This window comes from Pithys albifrons, chromosome 3 (genome assembly GCF_047495875.1).
Source record: "Pithys albifrons albifrons isolate INPA30051 chromosome 3, PitAlb_v1, whole genome shotgun sequence".
Taxonomy (NCBI): domain Eukaryota; kingdom Metazoa; phylum Chordata; class Aves; order Passeriformes; family Thamnophilidae; genus Pithys; species Pithys albifrons.
Window position 1 is genome coordinate 28,228,962 of NC_092460.1, and position 18,238 is coordinate 28,247,199.

Sequence of the window (18,238 nt, forward strand, 5' to 3'; positions counted from 1 at the left end):
GCTAAATTTTTCCCTCCTGATACATTGTCAGGTGGTGAAAGTCTTTTCCTTGGTCTTTTTGCTTCTACTGGGTTTCTGTTAAATGCAAAATATCTTGGAAAAAACCTTAATGTCAATGTCTTGCCGCTTTAAGAAGAAAGGGCGCATTGGATGATCAGAGGCTGATGTTAATGTTCTGAGTTGTTCATGCTACCCACAGGAGGGGGGATTTAAGAGATTCTGATTTGGCTCACTTGATTTTTCCAGACTTGCACTGTGAGCAGCGAGGCTTCCAAACTCCTTTACTGTGGATATATATTGCAGCATATATTTTCAGGACAATGAAAAGTTTTATTTAGCATATGGCTGACCTGGATTGTCTCCACTGGCTCAATTGACCTTTATTGCCTTGGGACAGTGGTAAGATTAGGAGATTCTATAAATAGCTATTGCACTGTGGGAGCGGTATCACAAAAATGCACTTTACACAAACAGACTGTCATTTCACTTTGTGGGGGATGTGTGTATTTGGCTTAAAAAGGGAGATATCTCCCTGAGATGATTTTTTTGTCCTCTTCTGAATCACTGCAGCTGAAGCTGTGAGATTATTTTGACCACTACCATCAGATTCTAATATATACAATGCAGTGATGTTAGGAAGCTTTAAGAAACAGACTGCTCGCTTGCTGCTGAGCTTTGTGTCGGGAGTGTACTGTGCTTCCACCTGACGGCTCAGTGTTGGAGGTGGATACACCTCAGCACTGTGGAGCCAACTTCAGGAGGTTTTCTGATCACCACCCATGACTTCTGAAGGAGGCCACATCTGTGTCTTCAGAGCTGTAGAAATATCTTTGGACCAAAAAGATAGAATTAAAATTTAAGTGTAAAGAAGCTGTAATACCTTGGGGGATGCTGATATGATCAAGGAAGATAGTAGTGTATGACTCCCATTTCTGGTGAAGTGGTGTCCCCATGTCTTGTTTCATATAGTTGAATGCTGAATGGATGACTTTTTCCAGCCTATAAAATAAGTAAAAGCAACAGGTGTTGAATTCTTCCTATGAGCTTGTATTCCATTCCTCCTATAAAAGGTGTTTGGAATTATGCATAAATTGATTCAACAGATTCAATTGCTGTGTAACGAACAGATGTAATGCATGAGGACTTCGCTGAAGATGGCAAACATAACCATATATAGTCCACTGGATTTGATATTTCAGCTTAGTGCTAGATGAGTAACTGATCTTCATTAAACAGTAATTTCCAGTGATCAGATAACTTTATTCTTTTCCTAAACTGCTTTAACAGGAGATGGCATTCAAGCACCATTTCACTGAGGCTGAAATGAGATGCTGTGCTACCTCTTCTGATTTCTGGAGAAGAGTGGGGTAGATGCTGGGTAATTATATTGGATATATATATGTTCTATAAACACTCTGTATATACACTCCATTTATTTGTGGTCTTATTTTTTTCCCTTTTTTTTTCTTTTCAATTTGCAGGAAGGCAATCTCCAGGTCAGGCCTCCAGCACTTGGCTCCTGTGCATTCTGTCAACATTGCAGTCTCCAATGGACCTGTGAAGGAACCAAGAGCAGCCTTAGAGTGGACTGTAGGTATTTGGTTTTTTGGCAGTTAATTTAAAACCGTGTCTCTAGTTAGTGCTCTCTCCATCCTTGCATCAACATAAGACATTGTGTTGCTATCATAATTAGTGCTAGGCATTAGGATCATGTTTCTATTATGAACTGAAGCACAAGGCAGAGACATGAAACCTTGTGAGGACTTGAGCAACACAGGACAGAGCTGTTCAGATTTTCCATCTTCAAAGCTGTCTGACTGCATTTGCTCACTTCCCTCTTGACAAAGTCTGCCGTCAAAGGTTGATCTAATTTTAACACAGAAGGATTTTTGTACCTCTTCTTGATGGGACAAAATTTAAGGCTGGAGACACATGTCAAGTTGGCTCCATCTGCAGAGTAAGTAATTGAGATCTTTGGCCACAATTCTTTGTAGGTATGGCTAGATTTCTTCCGGGCTCAAGCTGATGTGTAGACACAGAGAGCATGTTTCTATCCCTCTTATCTTGCTTCTCTTATGTTTCTAGACTGACCACTTCAGGGCTGGCCAAAAGTTAAAGCAGGTTTTTAAGGAAATTGTTTAGATGTCTTTTAAACACTGGCAAGCATGGGGAATCAATCACCTCTCTAGGAAGTCTGTTCCAGGGTCTGACCACACTCTCTGTATTTCCTAATGTCAAGTCTGTACCTCCCTTAGCGTAGCTTTGAATCATCCCAGCACACCTTCCATGTGGTTATGCAATGGTACAAGCTAAGAAGGTGAGGTGTAAGACAGCAGGTCACACAACTGAATGGCTTTCTAGATTGCTTGTTCTCCTTCAACCCCAGGTATTGCACTCAAAGTTTAAGGGGATGAAATTTTATAGGTCGTGTGGCAGGAAGTTGGACTAGATTCACTATGATGTTCTGAAGTTTGAAAGCTTGTATAGAATCCTCTTGGAAGTGCTTTGGAGTTCTTTATCTTTCATTCCTGGAAACCCAGGTGCTGATTCAGCAAGGTAGTAAAAAATGCCTGTTTTGAGTCATCACTGATGTTTAGTGGCAATCTAAAGGATCAGTCACATAAGAGGAGAGTTAGGCACGTTAGGCTAGATTAAACACCTTCAAGATTTTATTTAGGAAGAAACCCAGCAGCAACAAAATCCCAAACCAAAAACCCTGAACCTCAAGTCCAATAATCACAACTTGCCCTTTATCAAAGTCAATAGTTTGCTGCTTCTTTTCCTATATGGTTCCTCTTATGAACCCAGTGGATAAATATTGCAGGAGTTGCTATAAGTTGGTAAATATTGATTAAATATTGTGGGGTTTAATTGTGTTTGTGCGGTGTTTTTGCACTTTATTTCCTGGCTTATGGTTTAGATTTTGATCTGTTCAATTTCTTAGCTGCTTACAACCTCTCAGATTGATGTTGCTGCTTTTCTTCATACCTTAATTGGAGAAAGGCGGCAACCCTGTGCTTATGGGGAAAAGGGACAGGATAGTGAGTGGCAGACATCTGTGGCTCGGAGGAGCCTGAATTGACTAGCTGTAGTAACTGGAGAGAAAGGTATTTCTCAAATCTGAGGCACAGCAAAAGCAAAAGAGATAATAAGGAAGTTGCTTGGAGATGGGGGTGGTTGAAATGGACCGAAATTTCATAATGGGTAGCGAATTTCAATAAAGAAAAAACTCTAAGTTTTAAATTATTTTGTGTCCAAAGGTGTATGTGGTAGAGTGAAAAGATATTTCAATTAAGATGGGTCAAAGCCAGACAAAAAGCCTTTGTATTTAGTCACTGGAAGGCAGCATTGGTCAGTGTGTATTGCATCCCCATCTATACCATCCTACTTTTCAGTATTTCTCCAAGGACCCATGATTGGAGAATTTCCCAAAGTCTAAGTGATACGAACATAAATTGTCACTTGACTTAACAGGAAGGAAACGTTTTCTACTGCAGCCTTCACAGTAATAACAGGAGAGAATTCCCTGGCCATTGCCTCAATTTTTGGGAACTACTGGTGGGTGATTTGTCTTTATCAGATGGTTTTGTGAACAGGACACTGATTCAGAGAGTGGGGTTTCCATTCTTTGCTCTGTCACCTCATGATTGAATGCTGATGAATTGTTTTGCCTTCCAGTACATCAGCCACTCCAGCTGAAAACAGAGGTGATGATTCTCATGTCCCTTAAGACCTCTTACAGAAAACCCAGCATTCTTTATTATTGTTGTTCCTACCATCTGTCTTCCCTGAGGTTTCTTTTCTCTAACGTACTTGCAGATATTCAGTTTTATCACATTTGTTACACCTAATTCAAGTTAACTTGTAGCTTTACTGTGTAATTTAATGTTCTCTTTTCACACCAGGGAGATACAGAATGTATTGTCTGCAATGAGTTATATTATAGCCAGAGGGGAGTGCAGAATATGCCTTACCAGAAAGGAAGCAACCTAAATGGCTGGCCCTGTGATATGTTTATGCATATCCCCTTCTCCCACCCTCCACATGTGTTAAATAATAAAGTAAGTAGTTCTAGACCAGATTCTCAAATAAGTACAGACTGAACCACCTTATACAATGCCTGTGTACCTCTGAGAACCTAGGTCTTTGTGTAATTTTCTACTGCCATTTGCTACCAAGGGATATTACCACAAGTTAGTACACAAAGTCCTTCTGTAGTTTCCTTTTAACTACTGCCTTCTAGCTCTTCCTTTCTTTAGTGCCTACAAAAATATTGTCAGCCTCTAGGATACTAGTGTGTTGAACTTCCCACTAGCCAAAATACCTTTTTTTTTGTTTTGTTTCTTTTTTGTAGTTAATTTTTTCTATTGATGCTCATTTCTTGCCTTTCCCCATGACAAGACAACTTAGAACTGTAGTTATATTCTGTGAGAGGCATTTGAAGTTACACAGCTTGCATAGGAAAAATGTTGGGTCACTGCTGAATGGGTCAGGGAATGTGGTGACAAAGGGCATGAAAAACATGAATTGCTCCAACCTTTTTTTTTTCACCTCCATTTTTACTGGTAAGACCTGCCTTTAGCAATCCTAGGTCACTGAAACCAGTGTCTGAAAGAGGGAAATCTTACTTTTAGGCAGGATGATTAGGTTAGGGAATACTTAGGCAAAATATAAAGGAGTCCATGGGACCTGGTGAGATGCACACAGAAGTGCTGAGGGAGTTGGCTGATATCACTGCAAGGACAGTCTGTTGTCTGTGAAAGGACACGATGGTCGAGGAGGATCCTGAGGACTGCAACAAAGCATGTGTCAATCATGCCTTCGAGAAGGACGAGGAGAATCCAGGGAACTCCAGACTGATCAGCCTTACCCTGATTTCCAAGAAGGTGATTGAGAAAACCCTTCTGGAAGTAATTTCCAAAACCAGCGAGAGTAAGAAGTGATTGAGAGTAGTCAGCACTAGTTTATGGAGGGGAGATCATGCCTGACCAAACAGACCTCTGTAATTAATTGACTGATTTGGTGGATGAGGGGAAGGCAATGGCTGTTATGTTGACTTCTGCAAGGCTTTTGAAACTATTTTCCCTAACATCCTTGTAGAAAAACTGATGAGATATGGGATGGATAGAGAGGTGACTTATACCAGTGGGGTATTTATAATAAATGAATGCAACTTTGCAATGAGTCTGTTGCATTATATTCTGTGGTTTTTTGGCATTAGTAGTTCTGTCCACTTACTTTCGTGGACAGTAGGTGTTTGGAATTGCCTAGGGATGTACAACACTTTGGATAATTAACATGTGTGTTAATACAGTAATACATGTTTTACATATGATAAAACAGTTCTCTCAGTCTAGATCAATTTGTTTATTTTCCCCATGAATGGTTTGGTTTCTGTATAAGTTCCTTAAAGCTATACTAACTTTTACACAGAAGGATGCTTCCCTTCCATTAGAGTGTCTGCAAGATTGTTTTGTAATTGGGAACTGAGTCTTCAGTTGAAAAGAGATGCACATTGTTTCTCTTGAGAAAAGGAGAACCCTGGAGTGAGAGTGTTCCATTAGCCACACAAAAACATGTAGAGGTGATAAGAATTCTAGTTCCACTTAAGTAAGTTGTGATGAGTGAAAGCTCCATGCATACTTAAAAATTGCTGAAGTTTTTTGGTGTGGATAACACTCATTGTGTTCTAGGTAAGTAGTTCTACTTTGCTGTAACTTTTTCATGTAGATTTGAAAAGTAATATTCTTTCCAGAGTGATCTAAAGAGAGAAGAGGTCTGTCATATTTCAAAATAGTGGCCATAACTTTTTTTTTTTTATGGTATTGAGGATGCAGTGATATTGCAGAATGTGCCCTTCTTGAAAATATGTATTTTTTCCCATTGCTGAAGTCAAGCTGTTATCAGCCAAAGGAATAGTTCATGAGAACACAGGGAATCAACATCTGATTTGACAGCATCTGGACATTGCTCCTCCATGAAGACAAATGTTATTCTGCTTCTGTATAGAGATGATTTCTCAGATGATGGTTATGGGGATTTCAAAATCTCAGAAGAGAATACAAGAATATTGATGCAGAAGTGTTGAAAAGCATGGTGGGGGAAAGGAGCATGGCAGAAAAAGGTAGAGAATGTGGTGAACCTAGACCTAGAAACTGAACACCCAAAAATAGTTCTGAAAGTTGCAGCCTACATATTTTCATGCTTTTTTAAGTAACATTGTAGTACCATAACTTTGTGCTGTTTAACTATGTTCTACAACCACATATAACATTTTTAATAAATAAAGAATAAGTGACTTCTACATTAAAAAATATTGCCAAATTAAAGTATGCTAAGGTGGAGTTAAAACTGGGAATATATCAACAGAAAAACATTTGGGAAATTGCTGCTATTTGCAAGAGAAGTATTACAAAGTCTGAAATTTCAGAGTTAAGGTTAAAACACATGCCAAACATGACAGAAAGATATTTGGGAGAAAGACATCCAAATAAAGTTGTTTCTGCTTGATAGTAATTTTATAAAGAAAACTCCTAAATTAATAATTTTTGATAAAAAATATGTTTAATTAAGGTTAGATTGATGGGCACTAATTTTATACTAATCGTAAGAATCACTCAAATGCTTATTTCCAAGCAGATTCATCTCTCTTGGTGGAGTATTAACAAAGGGAAAATTTTTGTAGTGGCTTATTTTAGAAATCTCTTTCAGATTTTTTTTTGCAGAACCTCAGTCATGGCAGGAGCGGAGGAGACTCCATTCTTCTGTTACAATTGGAGTTACAACTCTTTTGAACTAGAAGTTTGGGCTGCCTGGTTTATTTCTTTGGCTGAATAACTATAGCTGCTTGATATGGCAAATTAAAACAGTCAGGTCTACCTGCATTGCTTTTGAAACCATGCTGACTGCTGCCTGAAGCACAGTGTGAGGTAGGGAGATACTTGAGGGCTTCAGAAAAATGGTAACTCTTGCTCTGTCATTTAACTGTGCTGGAGCACTTGAAGAACCCTAGTTGAATTAGTGAAAAGTGCACACTGAGTTATGAACACGTGCGTGTAATTACATCGTTCCCAAAATCCTACTCCTTGAATTCTTATTTTCACTTCAAGGGGGATTGTGGGTGGGTTTTGTTTCATATGTAAGGAACGATTGCTATACTGAAATTATTTTTGTTTGCCATTAAGGTGGCAACATATCAGGAGAAATCAAATGGGATGTCTCCGTCTGGGGGAACATATTGAGCTCGTGTGTCCCCTGTGAGGCAGGCTGCATCTGCCAGGAAAGCACTGCTGCCTCCGCCTCAGTGAGCAGGGGCTCTCTTTCCTCCCAGGACACCGAGTTCACACGCTTGTGCAGACTGGGAAGCCAGGCGAGAAAAGAGAGTTCCCACTTTTCTTTTTAACAGCAGAGTATTAGTCCACGGTCATCAAAGGTTTATACACAGTGATGGATAAAATCCATTTTCCACACAGCAAGTCAAAGCAAAATACTTCAGCCTAAAAGCATGATTTGACAGGTCAGCTAAGTTGTCCTAACACTGAACTGGTACCAAAAGCATCAGTCCCACTGGACCCATCTTTAACCCACTCCTCCTTGTGTCAGATCTAGCATCTGTGTGGTCACAGAATGAGTCATTTTGTCCAGCTCATTTGGTAAATAAGATATCTACTTTCCATCAGTTGAACTGATTCTATGTGTAGCTTTACAGCCACTAGTGGCAGCATGAGGAAAGTGGCAGGAGCATGAGACTGAGGTCTGTGGGTTCAGGGACAGTAGGAGAATGACTGCCTCTTTAGAAGCCAATAAATACTAAAGCCAACATAGAGACATCAAGTGAAAAATAAAAATGTCTGTGTCAAAATATACAAGCAATGATGGAGTCTTTACTGTGGTTTATCTTTGCATTAACCAGGAGCTCATACTAGAGGTGATCCCAGAGACCTCTGTCAGCTCAGGTGTTGGTAGATGGAGAAGAGTACCCTTTTTTCCAGCATGTTGTGCAATACTGCCTGTAAATTTTGGAGCAGAAAATATTGTTTCATTGAAGTCAAAGTTCTTCATAGAAATATACTGATTTTTGTCAAAATTTTCCGTCAGAATTGAATGAAAAATCTGGCTTAGAAGAAGTCAAAGCATTTTTATTTGACTATATCATCTTGATTTTCATAAGTGGCAATAAAATGTCTCATCGTATAAGTGACAGAGCCCTATAAAATTTAAAACACTGAAGTTCAAATAATCCCCTTTGATCTTATTGAGACAAATTAATAGACAGGAAAAAATTTTTGAAGTAGGGCATTTCATCTTGGGAAGTCTTAGCTCTTACTCTGATTCAGGGAGAAAGATTTTTCAAACGTCAGTTTGCTGGAATTAAAATTGTGAGTTTTCACACACAGTGCTGTGAAATTGTTTGTGGCAGTAGGTTTCTAGAGGTGTGTCCCTTATACCAGATCAGGTTATTTACATTTTTATTACATAAATTGTGTCAGAACTCTATCATAGCATGAACTACAAAGTTCATCCTTGTAGACTACTTACTGATTTTATTTACATGGTTATATGAAGTTCGACATGTAAATTTATGATACGTTCTGGAACAACAGAGAACAAACTCAATCAGTCTGAACTAGGTTATGGAAATAGGCTGCTTTATCTTTAGAAATCCTGATGGCAATCCTTATGTGGATGTGGTCTGAATGAAGGGCTGTTTAATCTATTTTTCAATATATTTTTAGTGTAATTTTAATTCCTTATTTAAAATTATGTCCCAAGAACTGTGTGCTTTCTTACTTAGCTTCCATAGTTCATCTTTTCTAAAAATCTTTTATAATCTACAAAATCTACCTCTGGGTTATAATGTTGATTTTGCACTGTTTTGGCAGCAGAGAAGATGCTCAGTTCAGACACTCATTGATGAGCTCATATTCTGCCGGTTTGGTCCTCTTGTCTCACTCCTCAAGAACGAGAGAATGTTAATATGTTGGGCCGTACTGTGGACCCAGTAAATTTATTAGTGTGATATGACTCGGCCTTCATGACATGCTGTAAAACTGATACAGTTCTTGCCAGAGAAAATAGCTGTAATACAAGGATAGACATGAGCAAAAGAGTTTAAAATTTGAGTAATTTACCCTCTAAAAGGGTTTGAGGAATCTCTTAAGCTAGTGCGAGTTCTTAGAAGATATTTTACATAGTGTTGAAAAGTTTCACCTAAACTATTGTGCACTGAACTGTACAGTTTAGGAAACTCTCTCTCCCAGGCAGTCTACAGCTCAAGTGGATAGGCAGATTAAGGATGAGTAGAAATGGAGGTACAGAATATTGTGCCCCCAAATGAAGACTAATCATGATGCAATGACAGTACATTGGAATCCCAGTCTGACTCTCACCCAGGCTCTTGCACTGAGGGATAATACTGAGTCTGATACCAATGGGAACATTTCTGATGAAATTAGAAGACCTGTGGACAGCTGAGGGTAGACCTCTCACAAGAAAAATAGCCAGTGTTGGTCTTCTCCTCTTGGTTATTTGGAGCAAACACCATACTTGTGGCAGGAACCATGTGCAGACTTTTATTGGTCCTGGCTATTGGGATTGCACTCATACTCTAGGAAACAACGGATTTTGCCACTCTGCTTTTTTGCATTACCTAAGAAATCCACATGGCAAGAGAAGCTTTCTCATTTTGTCACTTTGAAACTGTCAGTGGTATTTTAAATAAATTATTTTATCCAAGATGGCTATTTCAGAGCATCCTGCTGTCGGACGCCATCTGTTTGGTAAGCGTCATCATTTGTGACTTCTGCAGTGTGGGAACCAAATGTCAGACTGTCAAACCATTTTCCATCATGCTCCAATTCTGGATGAACAGAGATCCTATTTATTCACTTTGCTCCATTAGTGTACAGTAGACTTTGAGGCTTTATAGTCATGCCAGGATTACAGTCAAGTGAAAACCATAGTCTATCTACAACCAAATTTCCTTCAAATGAGAATTTTTATAGAATTTAAATACAAATTAGGTCAAATGAACCTGTCAAGACAAAGTCAGATGTTACCCCGTTGGTCACTTCTAATTGCCAATGTGCTAGGTAGATTCTTTTGTGAGAATGTTCTTAGTCAACTTAATTGTTCTTTCACATATAAAGGTAAAGTCTGGTCTCTCCTGGCCACTTAATGTTTTGTTGATGCATTCACAATCACAGAGTGGTGATCCAGCCATTTTAAAGAAAGCTTTTTCCTATGTCTAAATTATCCTGTCATCCTAAAGCTATAGTCAGTATGTTATTTTTCACTCCTGGGCCCTGTTCTCAATTTTTTTGGCTTCTCCAGTAGAAAGTTCAGTAGCTGTGTTTTTGTTTCATCTCTCTTGATTTTCTGTTTCTTTAAAATTCCGTGTTCATCTCATGCTTATGAAATCTAAATTACCAGTTAAACTCTGCAGCATGTGGGAAGAACATCAGCAAAGTTTCCCTGAACTGTGGCACAAAAATACTTTAGTTTCAATTGGAGACACATCATTGTATTGTCAGTATCCTTTAAGGAGGGGTGGTCAGCCAGGGTAATACTGTGATCTGCTATGGCTATGTATTGTAGAAAACCAAACCCACACCTAATGTTGTGGTTGGGTTTGGTTTGGTTTGGTTGGTTTTAGTTGATTTTTGTTTTCTAAATTTGTGTTTAAAATCAGATCTTTTTTTTCCCCTTTTTTCCCATCTATACTCATATGGCTGAATTTCACAAAACAGATTAACAATCATCTTTTCTCAGGAAAATGCTGTGAATGGAGAGCATCTGTGGCTAGAGACAAATGTTTCTGGGGACCTCTGCTACCTGGGGGAGGAAAGCTGCCAAGTCAAATTCTCAGTGAGTTATTTTCAGATTTCTTTTTCTCTTTCTGAGGTAACAAGCCTGACTTCAGACTGAGGTAGTGCTCAGTTGCTTGGGAGCATGAATTATTTGCCTGTATTCCAGAAGAAATGCCAAAGGGGTAAAAGACTGCTGGTGAAGACTTAATTGGTTGGGGATAAAAGTCCAAAACAGTTTTGAGTGACCCAGATTATTTACACAGTGCAAGTGTATGTAATGAGCAGTTTTACTAATGTGGTAAGAGAAAAAAGGTTAGAATATCAAGATATTTCAGAAATGTTCAAAGAAACTAGAGTATTTTACACAAACATATACACAAATACATCAGTTTTTGCAGTCGCTGGGTGTAGTGTGATCAATTTTTTATGATTTTAATCGCTGCAAAGATTTGAACTGAATTTTCCATACTCCTGAATGCACTCACCAGCAATGAGTGCACTCATAGTCGAGTGTTTACCTACTCCTATTCAAGAATATACAAGATTAGCCTTATCCTGTTGAACCTTTTCTGCTGTGTATGAAAAAGTTCAGTTGGACTGATCTCAAACCCATATGTGTCTCTTCTTTGACTGAGGAGTGACTGTTACACTTCCAGTCTCCTTCAAGGGTTCTTACCCTCATGTGTCAGTGAAATTGCTACTGGCAAAGGGAAGAAAAAGCTAAATCTTATTTTATTCTGGTATTTAGGAAGCTTGGGGAGTGGTGATTCTGTGTTCAAGCTGTTCATAGAATCATAGAATCATAGAATTGATTGGGTTGGAAAAGACCTCCGAGATCATCGAGTCCAACCCTTGTTGATTTCAAACAGTGCTCAAAGGAGCATCCTGGCCCTTGGACTGCAAAGTTTAGGTACTGTTCCTCTTCTCTGGGGTGTTTGCGGTTACTGTGACTGTTCAGGATACCATCATTTTGCTTTTATTTTAAAAAAGTCCATACTTCAGAGCTTTCAACCAAATGAAAACATTTTGATTCACTAATTGCCCCTAATTTTTGAGGCACTTTGATCCACAAGATCAGTGCTTTCCATAGCACAAATTTAATATCTGTCTCCCAAAACTTAAGCAGATTGACTAATTTATGGCATATAGCCTGAGAAGTCTCTGCCTCCTTCAGAGTAATGAAGTGATGTCCCAACAAACTGCTGATTGTGTGGTAATATTCAAGGGCAGTGTCATTGTGTGTTTGCCCTGCACTTACACTGGTCCCGAGGCACTGAATTTTGGTGAAAGCTGGAGACAGGATTTGTTTGGTTGGGTGGACCTTTGGTCTGACCTGGTATGATGGTTCTTATGTTCTAAGTAGAAGTTTGCCTTTCTGAAACTGAGGAAACATTTCCTCACGATTTAGCTCATTGAAAGTAGTGAGAAAATTTAGTAATATATTGCATATGATTTGACAGGTTGTGTCTTGGTAAACACAGAAATAAAAAACATACTTGAAGTTATGAAGTCACAAGACATGTGAAAGCTTAGCCTGCTATAAAAGTGTGATTCTTCAGGTGCAACTTTAGGACACCACTCCACATACATGTGAGCATGTACAGTTAAGGTGTATCTAAATAATTATGAGAGTCAGTAAAATTATTATTATTATATCATAATGCGAGCTAAAGTTGTGTTCCCTGTTTCTTCTTGAGGTTATTTAAAATAGGTTGGAAATTCTAAAGAAATAATTTATTAGAGATTTGAGTGAACATGAATAAATTGAATGTAAAAATCTGAAGTAAAGAAATCTCAACTCAATGTGTATTTATAACTCCTCTGTCCCTAAAGTACAAGACCGTAAGTTAAATTTCTATGAAAATTAATTCCATTTGGTTAATTAAAATGAGTTTATGGAAGTAAAATAATTCAATATATTCTCTCCTCTGGATGCATTCCCTTGCCTTTGATATGCCTTAGCCCAGGGGATTCAATGGAAATTATTTCAAAAGACCTACTGAAATTAATGAAACTAACCAGCATAATTGAGAATTTCATCCCTTCTGTAACATATCATAAGCATTTAACAGTATTCTCCGAGAACTTTATAATTCTGTGCTAAATGACCCATGTACCCACATATTTTTTCCAAAGTCAGTAGCCAGGACCATGAAATTAAATATTATCTCATAAGCATGTAATGACCTACTCATGTGAACTGATCTGAGTTCTCTGATTTGCACGTGTAATTTTTCTCCTCTTTACACTGGCTCTGCTCGTCATCATCTTAGGATGCTCCCTTTTATGATGATGCTCTGCAGTGTTAACAACCAGATCTCCTACATAAAGCCAAGCTTTTACTTCTAGTTTGCCAGCTGGAGTACTGTGCCTGTCGTTTCTACAAAGTTCAGTTTTTAACTGGAAGAGCTTCAGACCTATTTATTTATTTGTCAGTACACAGTACAATTGAGAGCACCAAGAGAGGGGAAAAAAATGTTGCATAAGAAGCAAAACATATCCTGTTTCACAGCTAACTTTTTCTCCCCCCTGGGAATACCACACCTCCATGGACACACATCTCCCTTTCCTCTTGCAGAAGTCTGCTCTGCGGAGGAAGTGTGCTGCCTGCAAGATTGTGGTCCACAACGCGTGCATGGAGCAGTTAGAGAAGGTAAGACATTGCCATCTTCTGGAGCCTTCTGTACTCAACACTCCTTTGATTCTTTTACTGAGGTTTCAGACTGGAAAACACTGTATGCCAAATTAAGTTTTCATAACTTTTAACAATGTATGGGTTAATAAAAGTTGACTTAAAAGTCCAGTTTGTTGTTTGGATTTTTTTAAAGTATATTTCATTGAATCCCACAAACTATTTAAAAAAACTCCTAAACAACAAACCCAAAACCAAACCAAGAACAAAAACTATAGAATGCTTTTACAGTTTTAATGTTTTAAAAATAAATTCTCTCTACTCCTAGATTAAAAATTGAACCTAGAAAATGGAGTATCTTGTTTTGTACAAAATTGGCCTTTCAAAATTCTCCAACTAAAGCCAACATAATTCATTATATGATGGTTATATTTGAGAATTGCAGCATAAGATGCTACTGTGAACATTTTCCCCTGTATTAATGAGACTACACAGTTTTCTCTTCAAAACTTCAGAAATTAACTTCTTGTCTGTAAAATGGAAAACATCAAACCTTTCCATTATAGTACCATTATTTCTGTTAGCATCTTTCCTGCTTCTTATTTCCTGCAAGGATCTCTCATCACACCCAAGTGCTGATAGAGTATCTATCACTGACTTCAATCTCCCCACCAGTGATTTGTCTTCATTATGACTAATTGGAAATTTGCTAAAGAGATCTCCCCCCACCATTTTCATTCCTAATGTGGTATGTGTAAAAAAATATGTGTGGGAATTTCCCCATCAATTTCAGTACAGCTTCATTTTCACTCCTATATGTTTAGCAATGTTGTTCTTCATAAAAGAAACTCATGCGTAACAAATTTATAGGAGCAACTCTTTGGAGTGGATTTTTTCCTTTCCAAGTGCTTGGACTCGTGTTGACAAATACCATAGTGATTGCCATAATACCAAGTTGGAAAGGTACCATTTCCACCCCCGATGCTTTTATCCACAGTGAAATTAGCATTAGCACATGCTTTCAGCACAAAATGTTACCAGTGAATTTTTCATGACTTCCTCCATCAGCAGCAGTGCTGACTTTCCACAGCCCAACGAGCTGGTGGCACTGCCAGCAGGAGCAAATGAGCACTTTGGTGTAAAACCTGTTCTGTTGAGCTTGTTTATGGTGTTTTGGAGACCATGAAATCTACTTCTTGGCAGAAGGTTGTTATAAAGTCTGCATCCCTCTTAAACTCTGTGGAGTTTAAAACTGGTACATAAGTCTTCTTCTTGGCTTTTCCTGCAAAGGGAAAGTTGTAAGTAAAGTAAATATAAGCTGGGTGTCTTTCCAGCCTGCCATGACTGAGCAATGAAGCACCAAATTGGAATTCCAGGTGAAGAGCAATGGGAAAAGACTAAAGTTATAATGTCTTGCATTTCTTCTTAAGTAATAGGTATTTTGTTTGCTTCTTTTTTTCAGTGCTTTTGATGGTGGGATTTTTTTTCCTTCCCCCAAAGCCCGAGCTATTATTTTGAAGGTCATTATTAAATAAGGGAAGAACTAATTTATTTGGGGAGAGTTGTATTTAAATTTGAAGCAATTTGATCCTTCTACCTTCGTAACAAAAGCGTAGCTGTGCACTATTCTTAAATGTTTTATTCTTTGAAGGACAGTCAACTTCAGTTTGAATCTATTTCATCTAGAGCATCCTCACTTCATGTATCCTTTGGTCTTTTCCCTGGCCTCACCTTCTTCAGTATATTTTTTTTCTTTCTACTTCCCCTCTACTTATTTCTCTTGATTTTCTTTTCTCTAAACCTTTTCTTTCTTCTAGGACTCCCTTCTTTTTTATGAAGTACCTTTTTCTCTTCATCTTTCTAAAAATATTTTCCATTCATGGAAGGTCCTGTTGTCCTGGTTTCTCTTTCCCATCTGAAGGTGGCAACACCACTGCATGAGGCAGTACAATGCTTCCTAAATGGTTTGTGGTTGGGGAGGTGAATGGAAACATCTTGATCTAATGAAAACACAGACATTTATGGTCACTTGCATGGTTCTTTTTTCTGAATGATGGTATCTCTACAGATTTTGCTTGTGAAGACATAAAGATGGGATGTGCAAAAAGGTTTAGAGATCTGAGTTTCTAGCACCTACTAACTTTTGAGACCTTAGCTGGATTCTGCATTTGTTTGCAAAAGACCTTCAGAGAAACAAAGCAGAAGAAGCAGCTCCTTTCTAGAAGGAGAAGGTGGTTCAAATGGTTCAACTGAGCAGGTAACAATAACATTAGTGAAGATTAGGGCTGTGTAGAGGTCTAGCAAGGAGAATTAATACAGCTTATGAAGAGAGATTTTTCTGACAGCCAGGTAGTTACTTTTTTTCCACCTAGTGAAGCTAATGTTTTTATAGATAATAAATATTTTGCAAGTCTAACCTAGATCAAAATATTGGAATAAATTGTCTCTCAACTCACTTGAAGTTCTAACAGTTTTATTTCAATGTCAGATTAACTTTCGTTGCAAACCGACGTTCCGAGAAGGAGGATCCAGATCTCCAAGAGAAGTAAGTAGTGGAAAAATGACGACCACTTTTCAGTTAACATGTGTGCTGATCCACCTGGTGTGATGCTGCTGAAGTGCTTTTAGATTCAGAGGAGTTTGACACGCTGGTTCCCAGTGGAACATGTTCTTACCTCCAGAATAAATGTGAAATGAATTCTAGCTGAAACACTGAATTACTTACACTGACAGAAACAATTTCATCTTTGTTTTCTTTTTTCCATTCATTCAGCTAGTCTGAATTTTTTCCTTTTTTTGGTAATTTTGATTTTCCTTCTTGGTATTTTATTTTTTTTCTCTATTTCCCTCTCCTTTCTCTTGCTTTCCTTTTTCCTCTTTTTTTTTCTCCCTCTAGAAGTGTCTTGAACATAAAGACAGATATTCAAAACCCTTATGGTTTACATCCACCTACTGTGTGAATTCAGCACTTTTGAAGGTGTTGAAGCTGTTTGTAATTATTATTCACTATATTTGTAGTTATTATAATGTAGTTATTATTATATATATATATATTTATTATAGATCTGTCTTACATAGTTAGAAGCTGGTGTTTCAAAAACACCTCTTAACTTGCAGTTGATTTGGTGGCCAGCTTGCCCTAGCAGGGATAGCTCAATTCCCAGTCACACTGGCAGCTTAGTGTTGCCTGGAATAACAGCTTGGTGCAGGCAGACCCCTTCTAGCCCTTGCCTGTGCAGAAATAGTGCCACAACCCTGCTCACCCACCCATCTCTTGTTCCTCCCTTGCTGCCATGCAGGATGCATGTTGTCCGAACAGGAGAAAAGATTGCTTCAAGGACTGCTACTTCCTCACCTCCTTTCTTTCCATTGCATTGATTTATGGTATTTCATGCATTATAGGACTGTATTTCCAAGCGGAATAGCGTAGGGCCCTGCCTTGTGGCTGAGCATAGCAGTGTTTGGGCATTTCTGTGCTCTGTGTTTAGGTGATGATTATCTCTGCATCATGTAATGAACTTTCTTCTTGTGGAATAATACTCAGAAAGTAGTTCTGGCCTCATTTCAACATAGATAAAGAAAACACCATTTTGTCTTTGTTCCTCCTACAGTTTTGATGGTTTTTGAGGTTTCCTGAAGTGACTGCTGCATTTTGCTCCAGGAATTACTGCAATGGCTGAAGGGACTTTTCCTTTGGAGTCTGTAAACAAATTTCACACACATGGTACTGTTGAGTGCAAGGTGCCAATGCTGCCTATAACAGATCTTTCTGTCCCGTTGCAGAACTTTGTCCGACATCACTGGGTGCACAGGCGGAGGCAGGAGGGGAAATGTAAGCAGTGCGGAAAGGTAAGATTTTCAGCATAGTCCAAGTACTACACAAAGCACTTAGGAATTCAGGGCAGCCAGGTCCTTCTAGTTACTCATTTTTTTCTGTTACAAAGAGGTAGCCTCTGTTAGTGGCTAATGACAAGCCTGAGATGTTGAGCGGTAACAGCCTTGATTCCTATGGGGGAAAGAAGGGCAGCTGCATCTGTAGGAATGAGCACATCATGTGTCCTAGGAGGTTGTGCTGCACTGGCTGCTGAAAATGAGAAGGAAAAAGGCTGTGGCTCCTTGAGCTTCTTTCTTTGTTAAACTAACCTGGCACTAATGTGATGTGCTTTCAGTCCTGTCCTCTGTGCCAAAATTATGTTGGCCTCTTTTTGAGGCTTCTGGAAAAAGCAAGTCTGTTGCTTTCTTTCTGCTGTGGCAGACTCCAAGATTTGTTAGACTGTTTGATGTTTGCTCTGCTGCGTAGATTGTAAAAGTTTATTTCTAAAAAGCTATAAAAATGGGGAAGAAGTAACTTAGTTACTGAAGATCTTTCTCCTGAAATATTATAAACTCCTGAAATATATTGAGAGATACTTAAAAATTAAATTAACACAGGGATTTAATTTCCTTTCTGTAGCACTGTATTACACTTCTGCCTCCCTCTTATTAACTAGTAAGGAAGTCTATGCCTCATCTCCATGGCACAGGACTTAAGTCAGAGGAAAAGGAGATTTGTGTCTAGATATTCATGCAAATCATCAGCTACCACCTGCAATAAGACATGCAATAAAAATGCGATGCGCTTTTCTAGAAAGTTGTATGGGAACAGTGCAGCAAGGCAGTTTGCAGAGAGCATTCTTATGGTATGACTTTGCCTTCCTTCTCTACCTTTTTGGTCTGGATACCCCCCCTACAGGCATTAGGAGTTGATTTTGCAATGGGAATACTTACTGGCTATCCTATCAGAATCTGTGCTGGGTTT

At 38.6% G+C, this 18,238-nt stretch overlaps 1 protein-coding gene across 4 annotated transcripts in view; it reads left to right on the plus strand.

The window, feature by feature from the left end:
• DGKI (diacylglycerol kinase iota) overlaps positions 1 to 18,238 on the plus strand; it is a 207,017-nt gene that overhangs the window by 74,170 nt on the left and 114,609 nt on the right. For all 4 annotated transcript variants that reach the window (XM_071551159.1, XM_071551160.1, XM_071551161.1 and 1 more), the window contains exons 2-6: positions 1,482 to 1,590; positions 10,771 to 10,866; positions 13,387 to 13,461; positions 15,929 to 15,985; positions 17,224 to 17,289. In XM_071551159.1, coding sequence (XP_071407260.1) covers positions 1,482 to 1,590; positions 10,771 to 10,866; positions 13,387 to 13,461; positions 15,929 to 15,985; positions 17,224 to 17,289 — 403 coding nt within the window. The remainder of the gene's footprint in view (positions 1 to 1,481; positions 1,591 to 10,770; positions 10,867 to 13,386; positions 13,462 to 15,928; positions 15,986 to 17,223; positions 17,290 to 18,238) is intronic.